The sequence below is a fragment of the Staurois parvus genome, unplaced genomic scaffold (genome assembly GCF_062004578.1).
Source record: "Staurois parvus isolate SC_StPar_1 unplaced genomic scaffold, SC_StPar_1.0 ptg000365l, whole genome shotgun sequence".
In the NCBI taxonomy this organism is placed as follows: Eukaryota; Metazoa; Chordata; class Amphibia; order Anura; family Ranidae; genus Staurois; species Staurois parvus.
Window position 1 is genome coordinate 3,125,564 of NW_028318161.1, and position 21,275 is coordinate 3,146,838.

At 40.4% G+C, this 21,275-nt stretch overlaps 1 protein-coding gene across 2 annotated transcripts in view; it reads right to left on the reverse strand.

Annotated features, from left to right (window-relative positions):
- LOC149456277 (actin-binding protein WASF3-like) overlaps window positions 1-21,275 on the reverse strand; it is a 112,853-nt gene that overhangs the window by 33,907 nt on the left and 57,671 nt on the right. For both annotated transcript variants that reach the window (XM_089685203.1, XM_089685202.1), the window contains exons 2-3: window positions 7,008-7,182; window positions 3,518-3,652 (exon numbers count right to left, since the gene is read on the reverse strand). In XM_089685203.1, coding sequence (XP_089541329.1) covers window positions 3,518-3,652; window positions 7,008-7,140 — 268 coding nt within the window. In that variant the 5' untranslated portion in view covers window positions 7,141-7,182. The remainder of the gene's footprint in view (window positions 1-3,517; window positions 3,653-7,007; window positions 7,183-21,275) is intronic.

Here is a 21,275-nt window from a genome sequence, read left to right on the forward strand (position 1 = left end):
TGATTGATCAAATAGTTTATTCTTTATTTAGGCAATTTCAAGTTTCTTCACATTTAACTTTCTCCAGATTATTACAAATAACCACCAAGTATGCTGCTTACCATAAAACTTACCCTTGACCATAATCTTCAAGTTAACTCTTACATCTAACCCTGAAGAATATGTTTCCATATATTCCCTGCCTTCAGTCTCAGTAACATTAGAACCTTCGACCTCAATGATGATACCACTAAGGAATTTAGACTTTCCAGCCTAATTGGATGATGGAAGTCAGCAGAGCTTCACCTTATGAACTGAGTTAAGGGAAAAATCCCTTGCAAAGTGAACAGCCTACTTGTCTTTAGTAAATCAACCCCTACTGGTCAATAATAAACAGAAATGTCTATTCTGAAAGCAACCAACACATGTTGTATGACAAACAGCAAAATAAGAAATGCTGTAGGAATGTATTATATATATATATATATATATATATATATACTGTATATATAATTGTTTTTATGTTTATGTCATTGTAACTCCTACAGTAAAGGCCCCTTGATCTGCATGTCATTTATAATCTCAATATAACTAATTGCCTGCTATGCAGTTTACTCCTCTTCAGATTAATTGTGTCCTAATGAACACATGGCCTGATTAATAAATTAAAAATGATTGCAGAGCGGCACATTAGAAAATAACGCTCTGTACAAGCAGGTCATTTGGGTCTAGTCGCTGTCTCTGAGAGGAGAGGGCAGAAGTGCCTGAATTAATTGAAATTCAGATGTGTCCAATTACTGCCAGTACTTTTCAGATGTTTGGGAAAGCTTCATCTGGTATTTTTAGTATATCGATGAAAAGAGTAGGAACTCAGTTACAGATCTTTCAACAGCAGATTATGGACTATTGGCTAAAATCCAGTCATAGCAAGACCACTCATGCATTTTAGCGGGTGAAACCTTAATTATAGCTATCTACCAGAAGCTTTGTATCACAGTTAAAGTTAACCCCAACTGTCATACAACTTTTACTGTAATTCTATAATTGTGGTAACAATTAATTATGTAGTCCTACATTACTTTCAATAAAGGCTGACATCCCAGAAGTGATTCAGGCTGAGGTACCCCACAAAGCAACATAAAAATCTACCACACCTTCCATTCCAGGAGTCTCCGATGTAAATCACTGCCTCACTCCGATGTAAATCACTGCCTCTATCTGACAAATATATTCTATCTACTCCAGAGAGTTGTGTTCCCCTATTAACTTCCATTAAATGTTTTGAAACATTGGAGGGACATCTAGCCTCAGGATTATCCCATCACAAAAATGATTACCCACCCTGAAAAGCTCAACCACATTATGAGGATGGAGGAATTAACAGCTACCTTATAGGCCTGGCACTTGAACTTCATGGAAACTTAGTGCACTAGGATTGACGTCTCTAACTTCTCAACGCCTTCAGTCTTTTCTATGACTTGAATACCATATTTGATGCAATAACTCTGATTTTACTGAGCCAACCTCCCACCAGTTGTCCTCCCCTCCTCTCTCTTGCTTCCTTCAGCATTAGCTTCCTTTGAAGCATTTAGTCACATGACATCTTAAAGCCCCAAAGCCGATGCTAGAAGAGTTCCCTCTGTCAGCTTCACATCATAATCTTATTGAACAAGCTTCACGAACAACACTGGACACCTTTACAATGCTGTATCTTTGAATCTGAGCTTTGTTTCATTCCATTTTGTTAATTTTACTGTAAATCTTTTTAAAAGTTATCTTATGTCAAAGACTTATTTTTCTTACATTCCTCAATCAGTTTTAACATCTTTAACATTCTTCTTGAACATTCTTTAAAAAAAAAAAAGCATAGCTCAGTAGGTAGGATGTATGTGTCATTTTCTTTCATAGTACTTCCTAACTGCGGATCAGTCGGCAATAATTAGATTTTATAGTGGGAGATATTTTGGGCTACTGAATGTTAAGACGTAAACCTGTACGGCTGTATCCCATTAACAATTTATTCTACTTTATTATTATAATTACATATTATTCTACCTAAAAATTAGGAAATACCATTATTGTGTTTATATGTACAATATGTGCAATATATGATATAAATTCGTAATTATCATGTTATGTTAAACAGGAAAAAAGATATAGAAACAGAAATAGTTGTAAATAATGGTACAGTATACACTATGAAGTATATTTATGAAGCAGTAAATCTGACATTCATTGCAGATGAATGCTCCTTGTCCATGTGTTTTAAATGCAATGACTGACTCACCACCAGTGGGCATTAGGTGAAAGTCACATTTACTGCTTTGTAAATATGTCCCTAAGTGATAAAAATTAAACAGAACTGTCTTTACTAGTTAGAAGCAGGATAGGCTTCTTTAAAGAAGTGTCTCCCCCTCTCTGCCAATCCCTCCACTGGCTTCCACTCACCCAACAAATACAATTCAAAATACTAACAACAACTTACAAAGCCATCCACAACTGTGCCCCCAGCTACATCACCAACCTGGTCTCAAAATATCAACCAAGACCTTCTGCTCTCTAGTTCCCATGCCACCTCCTCCCATGCTCGCCTCCAGGACGTCTCCTGAGCTTCTCCCATCCTATGGAACTCCCTACCCCAATCTGTCTCTTAATCCATCCACCTTTAGGCACTCCCTGAAAACCCTTCTCTTTAAAGAAGCCTATCCTGCTTCTAACTAGTAAACTGCCTTTTATTTCCTCCATCAGCTCATCTCCAACAGCTATTACCTTTTGTATGACTCAACCCTTCCTCCTAGATTGTAAGTCCTAATGAGCAGGGCCCTCTGTTTCCTTTTGCACCGAATTGTATTGTAACTGTATTGTAATGATGTGTATACTTACCCATTCCCTGGTTGCTCCAGTCCAGTCACATGATCAGCTCCCAGCACCATCTTCAGGGTAGAGGAGGGACAGCTGACAACAGATTCCCCATAGTATGTCTTTGGGTGATGTTACTGCATAGGCATTGATCTACTCCTCACTGAGGCTGAACGCTGGGGAGATCACATGACCAGACCGAAGAGCCCAGGGAATAGATAAGTACTACATTTTTCCTCTACAGGGTAGTTAGTATATGGCTTAGGATGGGGGTGGGAGCAGGTTTAAGTTTATATAGGATTTGATTGGACTTCTACTTTAAGTTTCAATATTTCTAGCAAAGAAGTAAACATAAGAGACTCTAAGAACTTTCAATTGTTTCTGTGACAAATGAATTCTATCTGTGCCTGTGTCCCCAATGGGTGACTGAATTTTCTAATGGATTTCTTGTGGCACATGCTTTTTAAGGCAAGACACAATAACACCGCTTGTACTCTGTCTGTTACTGTTGCCAGTCCTTCTCTGCACATTGAAGCAGTGCCAAAATGTTTCCGAAACACATCTAAGTACCAAGAGCTATAAACATAGTCATTTTTTACAAATTATACTTCAGACTAAATCATAGGACACATAAGTGTTCTATAATAACCCAAGATGGGATTAAACTGTGAGCAATCACCTTCTTCCACAGTGGAGTCCAACTGAGTTACTTTGATGACAAGTAAGTCCACTCTCTCCTGCAGGGAATTCATCCTCATATAGAAACTGTTTGCTTCATTAAAAAGCTCCCCAAAGATGTCCTCTGCATGTCGACCTGCGTCATGGGGAAGAAAAAAAAGAAAAGGAAGGAAACTAAGCTGGTTAACTATGTGCTGGAAATGAGGTTGAAATCTTCTTATTGCCTGTCACACATTGCTACGCCTTAGAGGAAATCTACCACTACAAACACTGGAGCTGCTATTCCTGACTTGTTTTTGAAGTGTGCAAGCTGCAGGCTCTGTCATCATTATTCTTGTTCACTATTGGTGAGTCACTTACCGAGAACAAACATGCAGCTAGTGAACTGTCAGGAGACCTGATACGCACACACTTGTTCCAGGTACTAAGTGACTCCCCAAGAAGTGCTGGAAGGGTTAATATGTCGACTCTGAAGCCCATACCTTATAAATCAGCAATAGTCATTTTTATATTCCTGTCCTGAAAGGGTCCTTTTAGGGTGATGTCACACAAGTTGTAAAATAAGTAAAAGTTTAAAATGTCCACACTGGGGTCATCATCTAAGATTCTTTATGGTAACAAGACTGCAGTGGTGCCTTTGGTATGCATGACCAATACCTATCAATTTACTGCATCTGTCTAGTCCTGCTGCCAGTTAACCTTCCATATCGATTTAGCACTGAGCTGAAGAACAGATGCACTCTCCTTAAATAATAATTCCATGTATGGCTATATGATTCAAAGCTATACTGGTCCAGCTAGGACCAATGTAACCATGTATATATGTACCATATCATACCTGGACGATGCCCTTGGAAACTGGGAATCAACGAGGTAGACATCCTACTTCAGTGATCTCCTCTTGCCCTTTAGGTCCCACCACCGAATGGCATCATAGGTGCCATTCACAGAATGCTCTGCATTTTCTGAATGAATGCAAAACCTTCTCTGATTGGATGAGGTAGAGAGGTGGGGTAGTGATGTAATTCTCTCCACTTTGTCCAAGGAGAGAACACATTCATTCAGAAAACACAAAGCATTCATTGTATTCACAATGCATCAGACCGGCTGCTCATATGGGGCTTAGAAGCAAGTGGGGATCACTGGAGTAGCAATTTCCAGCTTCCAAGAGTATGTGCAAGGTATGGTATATACATAGTTATATTGGCCCAAGCTGGACCACAGTGAGAGCTGTGAAAATGTGGAATAGACTCCCTCAAGAGTTGGTTATGGCCAGCTCAGTGGATTGCTTTAAAAATGGCCTGGATTGTTTCTTAGATCCACAGAATATAACTGGATACTAACATTTATAGTTGATTCAGGGAATATCTGATTGCCTCTCGGGGGATAAGGAAAGAATTTTTCTTCCCTGCAGGAGCAAATTGGATCATGCTTTGCTGTGTTTTTATGCTTTCCTCTGGATCAACTGTGGGTATAGGATTATAATTTTTTTTTTATTTTTTGTTGGTTGAACTGGATGGACTTTTGTCTTTTTTCAGCCAGACTAATTATGTAACTATGAATGCAGCTTAAAGTGGAAACCAATTTTTTGTTTTTCTTTATGCACATAGATTTAGTTTTTTTCATTTAAGTGATATTTTTTTAAATGGTTGAACTGGATGGACTTTTGTCTTTTTTCAGCTAGTCTAACTATGTAACTGTGCATAATATAGCTATACCTGGAATTCTTCCTTAATGCTTAAAATAAGCCAGTATGTTCTGAATAGACGGAGAAAGAGTTACAACTTTTCCTAGGTTTTCATTTTTATCTGTGACCCCATTGGGGAAGTGTTCCGTCACTTCCTCTCCCTGCGATTTGATCAAGGAAACAATAAAAGCATAGTTAGAAGTTCAAACCCTTTCTTGCTTTACTTAAAATGTTTTATTTTTTTTATGTTTTTATCTGTGTCCTCTTTGGAGAAATTTCCCATCCCATCCTATCTTAAGTAAGGGAGCATCTCCCCAATACAGCAAAATCCTTCCCAGCTCCAACCGAAACAAATCAAATGTTTTGACTGGGTTAGACTTTAAAGTAGTTAGTAGTTACCTAGTATTAGGTATATTTAATTATGTTGAGTACATTCATGTGACGCAATGTGTATGTGTACCACTTACAGGTATTTATTAGGGCTGTTTGTTCAAGCATCATCCAAAACAACATAGGTTTCCTAGACTGAGAGGCTGACTTGGATATAGTACAGTCATGTAAATGCCTGAGCAGCTCTTGACTGTGTTTACAGATTACACAGATCCGCCCCTGTTGCAGCCTTTCACCTGTTTACTTGCCACAAACCTACATTGTTGCAATCTAATGACTAGGGGAAAGGTGACATGCTTTTTAATGATAAATGAAACATTATACAAGGATACATAAAATATTTGACATGTCAGGAATTTATTCATGCAGACTTGTAAAGACGCAAAGATTTTCACTACCGAGAAGAAATTGTTGATTGTCATTGATATGTAAATATATATGCATTGATCAGCCATAACATTATGACCAACCACAATAATATGACCCCCCCACCTAATAATGAGTAGGTCCCTTTTGCTGCCAATAAAAAACGTCAAGCCATGGACTCCACTAGACCTCTGAAGTTATGCTGTGGTATCTGACACCAAGCCATCAGTAGCAGATCACTGCCTCCGCTGGGTTGCCATCTTCCCAGAGAGTATCCTGTTACCATCTCTGCCCCAGGTAACCAACACACGCACCCGGCCATCCACATGATGTATAAAAATGTGATTCATCAGACCACACCACCTTCTTCCATTGCTGCGTGGTCCATTTCTGATACTCACATGTTCATTATAGGCATTTTGGCTGTGGACACGGATCAGCATGGGCACCCTAACCAGTCTGTGGCCACTCAGCCCCATATGCAACAAACTGTGATGCATTGTGTGTTCTGACACCTTTCAATCAGAAGCAGCATTAATTTTTTCAATAATCTGAGCGACAGTAGCTCTTCTACTGGATCAGACTACATGAGCCAGCCTTGAGCCTTTGCTGCCAAGAACATCCCACAAGAGCTACAGTTTTGGAGATGCTCTAACCCAGTTGTCTAGCCATTACAATTGGCCCTTGTCAAAGTCAAAATCAAATCCTTACACTTGCCCTTTTTGCTTTCAACACATCAACATCAGAGACAACATGTTCACTTGCTGCCTAATATATCCCACCCACTTTCAAATGTCATTGCAATGAAATAATAAATATTACTCATTTTACCTGTAAGTGATCATAATGTTATGGCTGATTGGTGTATACTGTTAGATCTGAAAAAAAGGAACTCCGTAGAACTAGTTTTGAAGTGCTCTATTTGCAATATTTGTAGGAATTTCTGTTTAAAAATGACTAATACTTGTAAAGTATATTACCTGTCTGAAGAAATTCTCCACGGATAACATAACAGTAAAATGGAAAGAAAAAAAATCAATGTACTCACTTAGACTACCCAGCTGTTTTATTATGGCAGCGAGTGTACTATTGGTAACGCATTCCAACTCACTGGTGACTCCATCTGGCACTGTTCCTCGGCATAAATGCCGGGGTTCTATATTTCTCTTTACCAAAGGCATTTTTTCCTGTTGAGCTCAGCTGTGAGAAACATCAAAGGGCAACTGAAATAGATAAATAAGATACAAGTGTTATGATATTTTCAGCAAGCTCGAACAGAGAAATGATAAGGTCAACAAACTTAATTGCAGATCTGCCAATAAATGTTCAAGAAACATACTAAATACCAAACAAAACCTCTAAAGTCCTGTACAGTAAAACATAATTATTTCCTCTTTTTAATGATGACGTACACATTGTACCCATATACATTACAGGTAATGGGAAAAACACAAAAAAAGTTTTGAGTTTGATTTTAGCAAAATAACATATTTAATATCCTTCCTTTAGATGTTTATCAATATAGTAAATTCAAGTTAAATACTAAATAAAATCTGAACTTTTCCAGTTGCCCTAACACTTTCATGCATCAATGAGAATGTTACTAAAATTCTTCCATATAAATATAAATTCTAACCATGAAATATTACACACTATCTGTCCATAGAAACCTATAAAAGGGCTGAACCTGGCTGCAGCTGTGAGCTTAGTACCATTTTTTTCAGTTGGCATCCAGCTTTTACTAAAAGTGATCGGGAGGGCTGTAGAGCCACCTAATCACTTTTACAATACTAAGAAGTTGCCACCCTCCACCCTTCCACTTGAAGTGGTTCACCAATTTCCTTTACAACTAATGAACCTGGAAGTGACAATGATTTCATCATTTCTGGGTCAAGAGCTGTCATTGCCTGGCTACTGTGGTCAGGTAAGCAGCTAAACAAGCATGATCTATGTTTGATTGGCTTAAGTGAAGGGCAGAGCTGACATTAGGACAGATGTGATATTAGGGGTGTAACTGACCCCTGGTGTCTCTCCCCTGAAAACCTAACATGCACGGGTGCTTTACCTAACTATTATTGCTATTACCTTGTGATAGCAATAAAAATAAATGAAAAAAATATATATATATATATTTATCTATATATATATATATATATATATATCTGTGTATGAATATATGGTACCCATATAGATTGCAGGAATTGGGAAAATGTTTTGTTTTCAGCAAAATAATATATTTAACATAATTGTTTCATTTAGATGTTTTCCGATGTAGTAAAGTCAAGTTAAATACCTAATAAAACCTGAACTTTTTCATTTGTCATAGACCCCTAAGACTTTCCCATAACATTGGGAATGCTACTAAAATTCTTCCATATAAAAATAATAGTAATCTGACCATTAAATGTTACAATATTAGACATACAAAAAAAATTCACACAATTATTATACTAATAAAATCAGAGATAAATGGGTGGGGTCTGATGGGGAACTGTGAGAGACTAGTGCCCCATCAGGTCTGCTTTGCCTTTTCTTGAGAATTGAGGGAAGTGGGCGGATCCCTAGCTGCTATTCAGTACAATAGCAGCTTTAGAATTCACCCACTGTCATCTGTTGTTAATCACAGACAAGCGGATGGGATAGGAAATAAGTCTCAGAGTTCCCCATCAGTCTCTGCCCACCAGGTACCTGAAATTCATGGCCATTGTGCCTACTGAGTAAGTAGATCCTGATAGGGAACTCTGGGACTAATTCCCTATATGGTTTACCTTGCCTATGATTGACAGCACATGGCAGTAGATGGATTACAAAGCCTATTGGACCAAATATCGACTATGGATTCACCATCCTTTGTCAGTCAAAAGTAAAGCAGACCTGATGGGGAACTAGTCTCTCAGTTCATCATCAGGCTCTGCCCACCTTTAGTTTTAAACTCCTCAGCCATGTGTCTGTCAATGTGATGGTGCAAACGCTTGGGAGGGAGTACACTGAGGAGAAGAGTCCAGTATGCACATTCTTCCCTCAGTGCCGTCATTGACAGATTTATGTATCTATCTGGGAGGTGAACACCATAACTTTCGGTTATGTGCTCCTACTATGGAGGCTCTGGAAGTTTTAGAGTTAGGTCCACAGTATACAGAGGACCCTTGACACGGGACTGTGGCTTACACATGGATTCGCAAATGTGTGCAAACAAAACCCTCTGTTTTTAACACAAACTGTTAGACAGGACCAAATTGGTTGTTTGCAGGCTGACTGGTCAGTGTTGCTGGGAAATCTTTTGTTTGTTTGCGATGTGTATTGCCCTTCCATGTGCACATTACTGCTAAGGCTGGTTATGGGTTGGGATGGTTGCCAATTTTTGTGTAGTTGACCATAACTTTCGGTGCCTTGACAGAATTTCAAAGGATGTCTATGATACACTTTAGGGCTCGTTCACACTTGACTTTATTTCTAACTCTTGCCAAACGCCCCTATAGCGTTTGACAGGCGTTAGACAGGCATTTGGGAAGCATTTTTAATGCTCCTCAAATGCTCCCCAAATGCAATATGCGCGGTTTTGAGGTGGTTGATAGGCATTTGCCAAGCGTTAAAACCGCTCTACAAATGCCTATAATGAAGTTAAATGGAATTAGCACTCCGCAACAGTACCGCAATCGCCTGCTAGGTGTTTGAGGAGCAGCACCATAGACTTGAATGGGAGGCTTCAACTCCTCCTGACTCAACAAGAGGTGTCAGTTTTGCTGCGACGTGACCCTAACGCTTCAGTGTGAAAACACTTCTCAAATGCCTCTCTGCCACCTGCTGACAAAGCTAGTGTAAACTGAGCCTTACGAATTTCCCATGTGTGTATGTTTTCTGACATAAGCCTTTTGATATTATGACCAATTGTAAGTATTTCTGTTTGAATAGTTTAGACCAGCCTTTTTCAACCCCTGGCACCCGGGGTGCCTACAGGTTTCTTCAGGGGTGTCTTGGCAAAATGCCTAAAAATTGCCCAAAAATGTTATACAAACCAGCGGGTGGCTCAAGCCTGCCTGTTAGTTACATATAGCCACAGGTTTTCATTGTGCACCATTACAACCTTCTATCCACTAGCGTTCTAACAGGCAACGACGACATCAGTTGATATAGAGGACCTTGGGCACCTGCACAGTATCCTTGTTTGACTCTCCCCTGCCCCTCACCATCAGCACTGGGGTCACATTAGCTCAGTGATGGAGAAAAACTGAGGGAGAAGAAAAACAGTGTGCAAAAGTGTATTTGTTTTGGAAAAATAAATCACCTCTAACGTTGGGTGTACATATGTATGGATTTTGCTGTATTATATAAAACTATTATAATACTTTTTTACATTTAAGAATGGGATGCCTCAAGACTGTTCATAATTTTACAGGATGCCTCAGGACTGTTTGTAATTTTAGAGGGTGCCTTGACTAAAAAAAAGGCACTGCTCTAGGCTGCCTTGGTCAGCCTGAAGATAACCTGTTCCTGCCCTTACTGCACAGATTCTACATTTCCAAACAGTGGAGGATTAGTTAGTAGGAATACTAGTCAGTAGCAGTGTGCAAGAGTGTATTTTATTCATTGGAAGAATATTCCACCTTTAATGTTAGATGTTCTACGTGTGTGGATGTTGCTGTGTTATGTAAAACTATTAGTTTCATTTTCTACATTTTTGAATGGGGTGTCTCAAGATTGCATAATTTTAAAGGGTGCCTTGATTGAATAAAGGTTGGGAACCACTGGTTTAGGAGACCCTAATAGACCCATTTGTTGGGTTGATGTATAGCACTTTGTTCACTGACCTCTAGATGGAGCTTTAAGCACATAAACAGGTAGAAGCTGCACTGTACATGAGAAAATCTCATATGCAGATAGTAGATGTGTGAATGATTCTGCAATCTACATAAAATATATTATGATAATTGATTCCTTGACCTTCTTCCGCAAAGAGGTGCATTACATAAAAAGTCTCTACATTTAAGGAATGAACCATTGGTATTCTCCAATCATACATATCATACTATATACCTATACATACAGTAAGCTCAATTTATGGGAAGAAATAAGACATACAAACCAGTGTTTATATGTTCTATTTCTATATGTTAAACAAATGAAGGTATAAAGTAAATGTCTTTATAATCTAATAGCACTCACTAAATAAAGTATTTTCTGAACATGTACACATTTGCATTGTTTCATATTTAAAAGAAGAGTAAGGACAAAGCTTTTTGGCCATATTTCTTTTGTGGGTCACAGGAGTGCACTTACTTTTGCTCTCCTCCAACTGATAGCTGGCTATAGCCCACTGTCAGCTGACATAGCAGAGCCACTCAATGCTCTGGATGGATCCCAACTAAATTGCTAGGATCCACCCAGCTACCGGATTGACAGCTGGCTCCACCTCCCAAGGTACAGCTGGGAGCCAGAGCCAGAAACTCCTACCTCCTCTCCTGCCTGGCGATCCAGTGAGTAATGGAGGAGCAGAGTGGAGAGTGGTGACTGAGAGTCAGTGTTCTCTTCTCCAAATAGACGCTCACATGATTGCTCAGTTATCAAGGTTATAGAACCCTGAAAAGTTCAACCTCTTTCAACTTCTTAAGTTTTGGTCTACAGGAAGACAGAAAAAAAAGCCCAGAGGGCACTGTTTTGCCAAACAGGTGGAAAAAATCCTTCCCAACCCCCAAGTGCGATCAAATCTATTCCCTTAACAACATATTCCTATATTATTCTTATTTATATCATATAAATTATATTATAAGAATATAATTATTCCTGAAATTATATTTGTAACTACAAACTGAATTGACTGTGAGATAATCACCTAGACAATAAAAGCATTTCACGGCAGAACCACTCTCACTGTAAAGAATCCTATCTTAAGCTGGTGACAATTTCACTTCTGAACCATTTGAGATGTTTCTTTTTTTCTTCGCCCGTACTTTGTTCTCTTTCACTCCATCTGGTTCTTTTTCATTCTCAGTCCCCTGCCCTCGCTATACCTCATCTCATCTCCTCCATGTATATTTGCCCAAAGGGGGTGGGGGACAACAATGTGTAACTAGATTTACTATTTACAGATAATAAAAAATATCACTTAAAGGAAAAAAAATTAATCTATGTGTATAAAGTAAAACAAAAAAATGGTTTCCACTTTAAGCTGCATTCATAGAACATTTCTTCACTGTCTATTCAGAAGCCATTCATTTTATTTTCTCTATATGTATTTAAAGAGTTGCACGGTGACTGTGCACTCTAGCACATATACATTGCAGTACAGGGGCCCTTAGTTTGAATTTTGGCCAAGGCACTATCTGTATGGAGTTTGCATATTCTCCCTATGGTTCCATTGTTTTCCTTGCACACTGCAAATACATTCTGATAGGTTAATTAGCTTCTGTATAAATTGGCTATGCACATGTTATTTCATTCTATATGCCAGTCCAAGCTGACCAGTTTGAGAGGGGTGAGGAAAGACCTGTCAACTTAATTTGCCATGAAAATTCTATGAAAAAAGGATATCAAACATAACAAACATGGAGCTCAGAGAGTGGGCCCATAAAATCACAGGGAGTCGGATATGTCTGAACATACACTATATTGCCAAAAGTATTGGGATGCTTACCTTTACAAGCACATGAACTTTAATGGCATCCCAGTCTTAGTCCGTAGGGTTCAATATTGAGTTGGCCTACCCTTTGCAGCAATAACAGCTTCAACTCTTCTGGGAAAGCTGCCCAGAAGGTTTAGGAATGTGTCTATGGGAATGTTTGACCATTCTTGCAGAAGCGCATTTGTGAAGTCAGGCACTGATGTCAGACGAGAAGGCCTAGCTCTGTCTCTGTTCTAATTCATCCCAAAGGTGTTCTATCGGGTCGAGGTCAGAACTCTGTGCAGGCCAGTCAAGTTCCTCCACCCCAAACTTGCTCATCCATGTCTTTATGGACCTTGCTTTGTGCACTGGTGTGCAGTCATGTTGGAACAGGAAAGGGCCATCACCAAACTGTTCCCACAAAGTTGGGAGCATGGAATTGTCCAAAATGTCTTGGTATGCTGATACCTTAAGAGTTCCCTTCACTGGAACTAAGGAGCCAAGCCCAACCCCTGAAAAACAACCCAACACCATAATACCCCCTCCACCAAACTTTACACTTGGCACAATGCAATCAGGCAAGTACTATTCTCCTGGCAACTGCCAAACCCAGACACATCCATGGGATTGCCAGACAGAGAAGCGTGATTTGTCACTCCAGAGAACACATCTTTACTGCACTAGAGTCCAGTAGTGGAGTGCTTTACACCACTGCATCTGACACTTTGCATAGCACTTGGTGATATAAGGCTTGGATGCAGCTGCTCGGCCATGGAAACCCATTCCATGAAGCTCTCTACGCACTGTTGTTGTGCTAATCTGAAGGCCACATGAAGTTTGGAGGTCTTTTTATCTATTGACTCTGCAGACAGTTAGTGACTTCTGTGCACTGTGCGCTTCAGCATGTACTGATCCCGCTCTGTCATTATACGTGGCCTACCATTTAGTGGCTGAGCTGCTGTTGTTCCCAGTTGCTTCCACTTTGTTATAATACCACTAACAGTTGGCCGTGGAATATTTAGTAGCAAGGAAATTTCACAGATGGACTTATTGCACAGGTGGCAGCCTATCACGGTACCACGCTTGAATCCACTGAGCTCCTGAGAATGACCCATTCTTTCACAAATGTTTGTAGAAGCAGTCTGCATGCCTAGGTGCTTGATATTATACACCTGTAGACATGGAGGTAATTGGAACACCTGAATCCAATGATTTGGAGGGGTGTCCCAATACATTTGGCAATATAGTGTACATACATATGTATTTAAAATAGCACAATGGCAGTAAGGTTTCAGATCAATACATAGAAGAATGGTATCAATCTAAATATATGTTAATCACTATGAGACTCATGGCATGGATATATGAGGGGCAACCAAAAAATGTTTACTATTGGCCTTCTCATGACTTAAAGTGAACCAGTAAAGCCAAAATGTTTTTTGTACTTTTGGATTGAATGTGGAACAGTTCAAATCTCTGTCAAGATTCTAATGATGTCTATGTCCCCACTTGGGAGACTTAAAGCTGAATTCCAGGAATGAATTTTTTCCATACCTGGAATTCAACTTTAGAGCTGTTTCACACTACTGTGCAGTGTTCCCTTGATTTTTATGCAGTTAACTTGCAGTTTCCCATAGACTTTCTCTTAGAACATTTCTGGTGCATTTTCTGAAAGCACACCAAAAATGCACGATCTAATAGAAAGTTTATGGGAAACTGCGGGTTAACTGCATGAAAACTGAGGCTGAGAAACAGCCCTACTCTATTGAAAGGGTTTTGGCTTACCATACTTTTTAACCCTACCTTTTAATGTAGATCAACAGAACAAGCATTTCAGGCTTTTATTATGGTTTTCAGAGTACCCGGAAATCTGGGGAATTCTATTATGAAATTATTGACACTACAGTATCTGCTCAACCCCAATGTGATTTTAACAAGGACCAGCGGGAATATTCATGTCTCCAATTCTATCAGCATGATGTTATTCAGAAGATGGATATTCTTTTCACACTGTTGCTACATAACAGAAAAAGTTACAGCTCCATATGCCACAATACAAAAAGTATTTTATAGCCAAACCCCAGTCATGGACTGACCTGAATAATAATATGATGCAATTATAGCAGTGCAATCATAGGAACAATCTGCTTTTTAACAAACAGCCCTATTAAAGTGTTACTAAGCCCACAACAGTAAAATCAGTCTGTATATGAAGTAAAACAAGCTTGATATACATACTGTGGAACCTAAGGGTTTAATCTGCTGCATTGTTTAAAAAAGTATGTTTCATCCTGTCTTCTCTGATCCTCCCCTTCTTCTACTGTCCCCAACCCAGCTCCTGATAGAACAGAGCCTTTGGAGCAAGCTGCACATGGTCAGTTTGGTGTGTATTGCTAGACTTTTTTTTTCTTGGGAGAGTGCATGTGATCAGCACGGGTCACTCAACATTATCCAGATAAAGGGCCAGGGGTCCTGCAGCCTCATAGGACAGTCAGAGGAGAATGAAAACTCTTCCTAGAAGCTTTAACCAATGTTCTGCTGGACACTGATATGTCACATGATTGCTCTAACTGCTGATGAGAAAAGGTATGTAGCTGTTTATATTTCCAAAAAGCACTGCATTTCCATGTTCTGTGTACTGTGGGAGACCAGATATAGTGAATGTAGGGTCTGGGGTTAGTAACACTATGAATACCATAACAATAAAATACAAAATATCTAATGTAGCAGCAGGCTATTATTTAACTTAACACATGAAGGGTTCATGTACAGAAAATAGGAATAAGCTCCATCTACTGATCTTCACTACTGACCATTTTGTCATTCTTACTGCTGCTGTTTTCTGCATGTTCCTCCACCCTGCACCTAGTCTTGTGTGTCCTGTATGCACACCATCAGTTGTGTTTGTTATGTAGTATATAATAACAATTATCTCTAAAGAAAGCTTTGATGGCACTAGGCACTGTCAAGTGTAACAATTGAATAGGCTGGCATGACAAACCTACACTTATAGGCAGGTGCAGTCTCTTTGCTCAATTGCAGGTGGTGTTTAACCACAGCAGCATTGCAGATGTAAAGGAAGTCAGAAGGAACATACTCCTCTATAGTTTCCTGGGTCACTGGGGAGGTGATCCAGTGACCTGGTGGCCATCTTGGGTCAGGGACCCTGGCTGTCGGGCTTGATGCATTTTGTGAGTGTACAGTGTAGGGTCAGATCTCCCATTCGACAGGGAAAATGAATAGCAGTAGGGACAGCTTCCATACAGGTAAGGACAGGCTAGGAACACGTCATCCTTCCTGGAAATATCCCATTTGGGTAGAGACCAGCCAGGCTGCACTCTGCTCTCTGAAGAAGACATTGTTGGTTCATCTAAAACCGGCTCCATTCCACATTGCTGTTGAAACTGCTGACTGAGTGTCCCCAGTTGGGTATCCTCCTGCTGGGCTGTTGTATCACTGAGCTTTGTCTTCAATACAAATTCTGTTTACTGCATCTGGACTAGTTACTGCCGCCGCACAACACTGCAACCACCCACACGCTGATCAATATTATTCTCCCTAATAAAGGCAGTATTGGCAGTGCCTGTCAACTCCACTAAACTCCCCTGTTCTCTCTTCTTCACAGATATGAAGGCACAGAAAAGAAGTCAGATCGAGCATACATGGCCGACCACTTTCCAATGTCTATATGAAGCTTAAAACAGAGTCATTGTATCTATTTCAATACAACAAAATACAATGTACTTAGAAAGCTAGAGGCAATTATCTCTCACTGGGCTAGCCTTAGTCATCTAAAATCCCATTGGCTGTTATGAGCGCCTGCATTTTGCACATCATGGTTGCTCTTTGAACTGCCTTACTGAAGAAGCCAAGATTTATAAACTGAGCTGGAAGGGTGTTGCTTACGGGCAGTTCAAAAGCTGTCATGGAAATCCCTTTGCCTGAGCCATCCATAGACTTTCCTCTGTGTTCACAGCAAACCATACTACAAGATAGCATAATATGTAGTAAGCAGATCTGACATCTCCATGTACGAATGTAATAAAGTGCAACAACTGGAAAAAAAGGTTTGAAAATGTTAATGGACCATGCTTACAATTTCCACAGATGCACATGTAAAAGATGACAGCTTCTCTTTAAATATCATTCATGTGCTTTATCAGCCTAACCTACACTCAGTATTAAATTTTCAGTATCAAACAGTCTCCTCTTTATAGACCGTGTTACATCCACTACAAACTGCACAGCCGTTGAAGCACAGGCATACTGTAGAATTATTTATTCTTTCAATGATATTGCACAGTTAGAATTATCTAGGCCACTCTGGCTAATATTGATTTTAAAAGCACAGCGAGTCGTTAAGTAAGCTTTAGCTTTCACTGACAAAGCTGTAAATGTTATTAAGAGTAAGAAATGACTTAAAGAACTGCCAGCGAATATTACAGACTCCATGCAGCACACACACAAACATGTGCACAGTGCCTGCGTTCAACAGGATTTTCAGGATGTTTATGTCTCCCACTGGAATGCTGCTTGTAAATCTTTGTTGTGCAAGTCTTTTCAAGGAAACCTTTCCTAAAAGAAACAGGGAGGCTGCTGACTTATTCTGTGAATCCTAGTAGTCTGACTGTCATGCCAACCATCTTACTTAATGCAGATCTTCACCCTCTCACTCAACACTGACCAGGCCGGGACTGGCCATAGGGCACACCGGGCATTTGCCTGGTGGGCTGGGGCCACATAACAAGAACTGGATAATGCAGGGGTCCCCAACCTTGGGCAGCGGTCCGGTACAGTTCTGTGGCCTGTTGATGACCGGGCTGCACAGCGAGAGGTAAGTGGCGACTGCGTTCCAGACAGGTCTAACACAGACCACAGTTGCTGCTCATCTCCCGCTATGTGGTCATGCCTGTGTGTCCTCTCCCAGCTCTCCCACCCCACCAATGATGTCATTTTATCAACAGAGCAGGGGGCAGGAGGAGCTCAAGATCTGCACAGAGAGTGGGAGTCTTTTCATATTATCCAGCAGGTAATCACCCACTGGTTACCAAAATCCAAATCTGTAGCTCCATCCACACCCTGCGTTGCTGATAGGATGATATCGGCGGCGGGGAGGGAAACCCTGGAGCAGACACGTAGGCTGAATTCTGTCTCTGCCCTGCTGAAGGTAGGACTGTGCGGCAGAGAGTACAAGGGGGCACTGTGATTACAGAGAAAAAGGGGGCATGAGTGCAAGGGGCACTGGGATGGGGGGCTGTGACTGCTGGGGGCAATGTAATGTAAAAGGGCACTGTGATATAAAGGTGACTACACAGTAAAGGGGCACTGTAATCATTACAGTGCCCCTTTACACTGCAGTCCTTTTATATCACAGTGCCCCTTTACACTGCAGTCCCTTTATATTACAGTGCCGCTTTACATTACAGTGCAGAAGACCGACTCCATGAATATCCTGTCACCAACTGCCCTCACAAACGCCTGACACCTTCCCCTCCTTTCCCAGTCCCTGGAAAAATTGGCTGCTCAGTCTAAAATGCCCAGGCCTATTTTTTGTCCCAGTCAAGGCCTGACACTGACTAATTTAATCCTTATGCTGCTAGCATTAGTAAATAGATAGAAAGATATATCATATTTACTTCTTTTAAACTTTTTTACACTTCTTCAGTTATTTCCTGTTTCCGTGCCTAGGCATGTGATGTCATACATCCCGGGAAGAGGGGTCTTCTCAGCTAAGCAAGCCCTCCTTCCTGCATGTCTGAGCTAAGGGCAGATGGATTCCAGGAAGTAAATGCTACATGAATCATCTGCCCTTACTTAAGGTGGCCTTAAATGCTAGGGAATCTTTTTCAATGTGATTTCTCAGCGAGTGATTTTTGGTTTGTGGTGCTTAAAGTTTCACTTTAAGTTACTAACCAAAAACAAATATGGAGATAAAACATCTGATTTTATTTTGACTTCTCAAGCAGGTCATCCTTTTTTCTAATTTCAGCCAGCAGTTGAATGATGGAAGGTGAAGATTCTGATCATGTAACCATTGTGATTGGCTGTTGCAGTGATCATGAGCCCACCCACTGGCACCTGACTGTAAGCAGTGACCAGGAGGCTGTTGGTGAAAGCTTGGTCACTGTCCTGATGGTGTGCTCTCAGAAAAGAATTGTGGAGCCATCTGATGCATACCTGCATAAAGCTGGTGTTAATGACCACCACCATGCTGACACATATCTGCATGAAGAGGTAAGGGAAGAGGTTAATGTTTCTGAACACCCCCTGATCCCCATTCCTCATATATTTCTCTTGCAGAATTTAGGCATAAACTCCAAAAATTAGCTAAAAGGAGGAAGAAATCTTAATCCATGCTATCCCAGTGACAGGTGTAACCAGGACAGGATGTGAAAGGACATTTCCTCTCCTCCCTGTCCAACCAATAGGCATATCATGACTTTGTGCTGTATGTTTCATGATGACACATGACAGTGATGTGGGGGGAGTAGAGAGGCATTCAACACACCTGGAAGTGTCAGATTGGGGCACTTTATCTATAAAGCTTATTCAAAAGTCAGAATAGCCTGCAAATTCACCAGAACAGCTAACATTCACCAATATCTGTTCTTTATTGGAAAAATGTGGCAAATATGGGGGATGACATGTGGAAAATATGAGGGATGATGTGGTATATGGTGTTAATGCAAGTGATGTCATGAAAAACTCCTCTCCTAAATTCTCTGGAACACTGGAAAGTACAAATACAGTGGATAGAGAAAGAGATCTGGGCCACTGGTGATTAGCAAGTGAGCTGTACAGGGGAGGAGAGATGAGGCACTGGAGATTAGGATGTGTGCTGTATAGAGGAGGAGATTAAGGGCATTGGAGATCAAAATGTGTACTGTATAGAGGAGGTAAGCATGGGCACTGGAGACCATAATGAGTGCTGAATAGAGGAGATCAGGAGCACTGGAGATCAGTATGTGTGCTGTATAGAGGAGGAGATCAGGATGTTTGCTGTATGAAGGAGGAGATCAGGATGTGTGCTGTATAGAGGAGGAGATCAGGATGTGTGCTGTATAGAGGAGGAGATCAGGATGTGTGTTGTATAGAGGAGGAGATCAGGATGTGTGCTGTATAGAGGAGATCAGGATGTGTGCTTTATAGAGGAGATCAGGATGTGTGCTGTATGAAGGAGGAGATCAGGATGTGTGCTGTATAGAGAAGGAGATCAGGATGTGTGCTATATAGAGGAGGAGAACAGGATGTGTGCTTTATATAGGAGGAGATCAGGATGTGTGCTGTATGAAGGAGGAGATCAGGATGGTTGCTGTATAGAGGAGGAGATCAGGATGTGTGCTGTATGAAGGAGGAGATCAGGATGTTTGCTGTATAGAGGAGGAGATCAGGATGTGTGCTGTATGAAGGAGGAGATCAGGATGTTTGCTGTATGAAGGAGGAGATCAGGATGTTTGCTGTATAGAGGAGGAGATCAGGATGTATGCTTTACAGAGGAGGAGATCAGGATGTGTGCTTTATAGAGGAGGAGATCAGGATGTGCGCTGTATGAAGGAGGAGATCAGGATGTTTGCTGTATGAAGGAGGAGATCAGGATGTGTGCTGTATAGAGGAGGAGATCAGAATGTGTGCTTTACAGAAGAGGTGAGCATGGGCACTGAAGATCAGGATGGGAGCTGCATAGAGGAGGGAGGCATAAGAGGCAGGGTCAAAGAAGTTCAAGAGGAGGAAAGTGGGGGCACGAAATATCAGATTGTAAACTACATATAAAAAAAGACTGGGGACACTGGAGAATATATCAAATTTGCTCTAGAACTAAATTCAGTAAACACTAATAAGTACAATTATTGTACAGTTCCATCTGAATTACTGTTACTTGTTTAAAGCCACACTGGAATACTGCAGCAATTTCTGAATGTCAGATGATAAATATCAATGCATCATTGCACACAGATATACATAAATAATGTCAATAAAGAAGTCTCATCAATGATTATGTGTGTAGCTGCTCCTCCTCCAGCACAAGTAAATGTACTATAGACAGCACTAAATCACAAACAGAGGGGGAGAGGTCTGAGAGTAGCATTATAGATCAATATTGTACATTAAAATATGACAGTTTCTCACCTAATGTTGCTTAGTAACAAATAAACATGGTTAGCTAGAAGCAATTTGTCTAACACAGTTGCTCATCCTTGGATTTTATCCATTGAGACATGGCATATAATTGTTCCTGATCTGAGTAGAAGCACACTCTTACCAGCTTCCTCTACTGGATAGCTCTCTATAGATGAGTACCATTGCTGGCCTAGCCCTCCATGAATTGAGAATAATGATGCCCTATTCCCTCTATCCATGAATTACACAATGCATACAAAGCATTAAAGTTCAACTTCAGACAAATTTGTGCGTAGTCTGGGAAAGAGTTTTTATTGGTGTATGTGACCCCACTGGAGAGATTTCATCTCAATTCCTGTCCCTTTGACCTAAGGATAAGAAATCAGTGGATTGGTTGTCATTGGGGCCAGAAGACAAAGGCAGTAACAATAAAAAGCCTCACTACCTATATAAATTATGAAATGTCACACGAAAGGGATGTTGGTAGAATGGGGAACGTACTGTATCTTTGTTTGCAATGTAACTATGTCAAATAAAGGTATATTTATATATATTTGGCAGATGAATGTGGAATAGTTTAAAGATTAATTTTTAAAGACA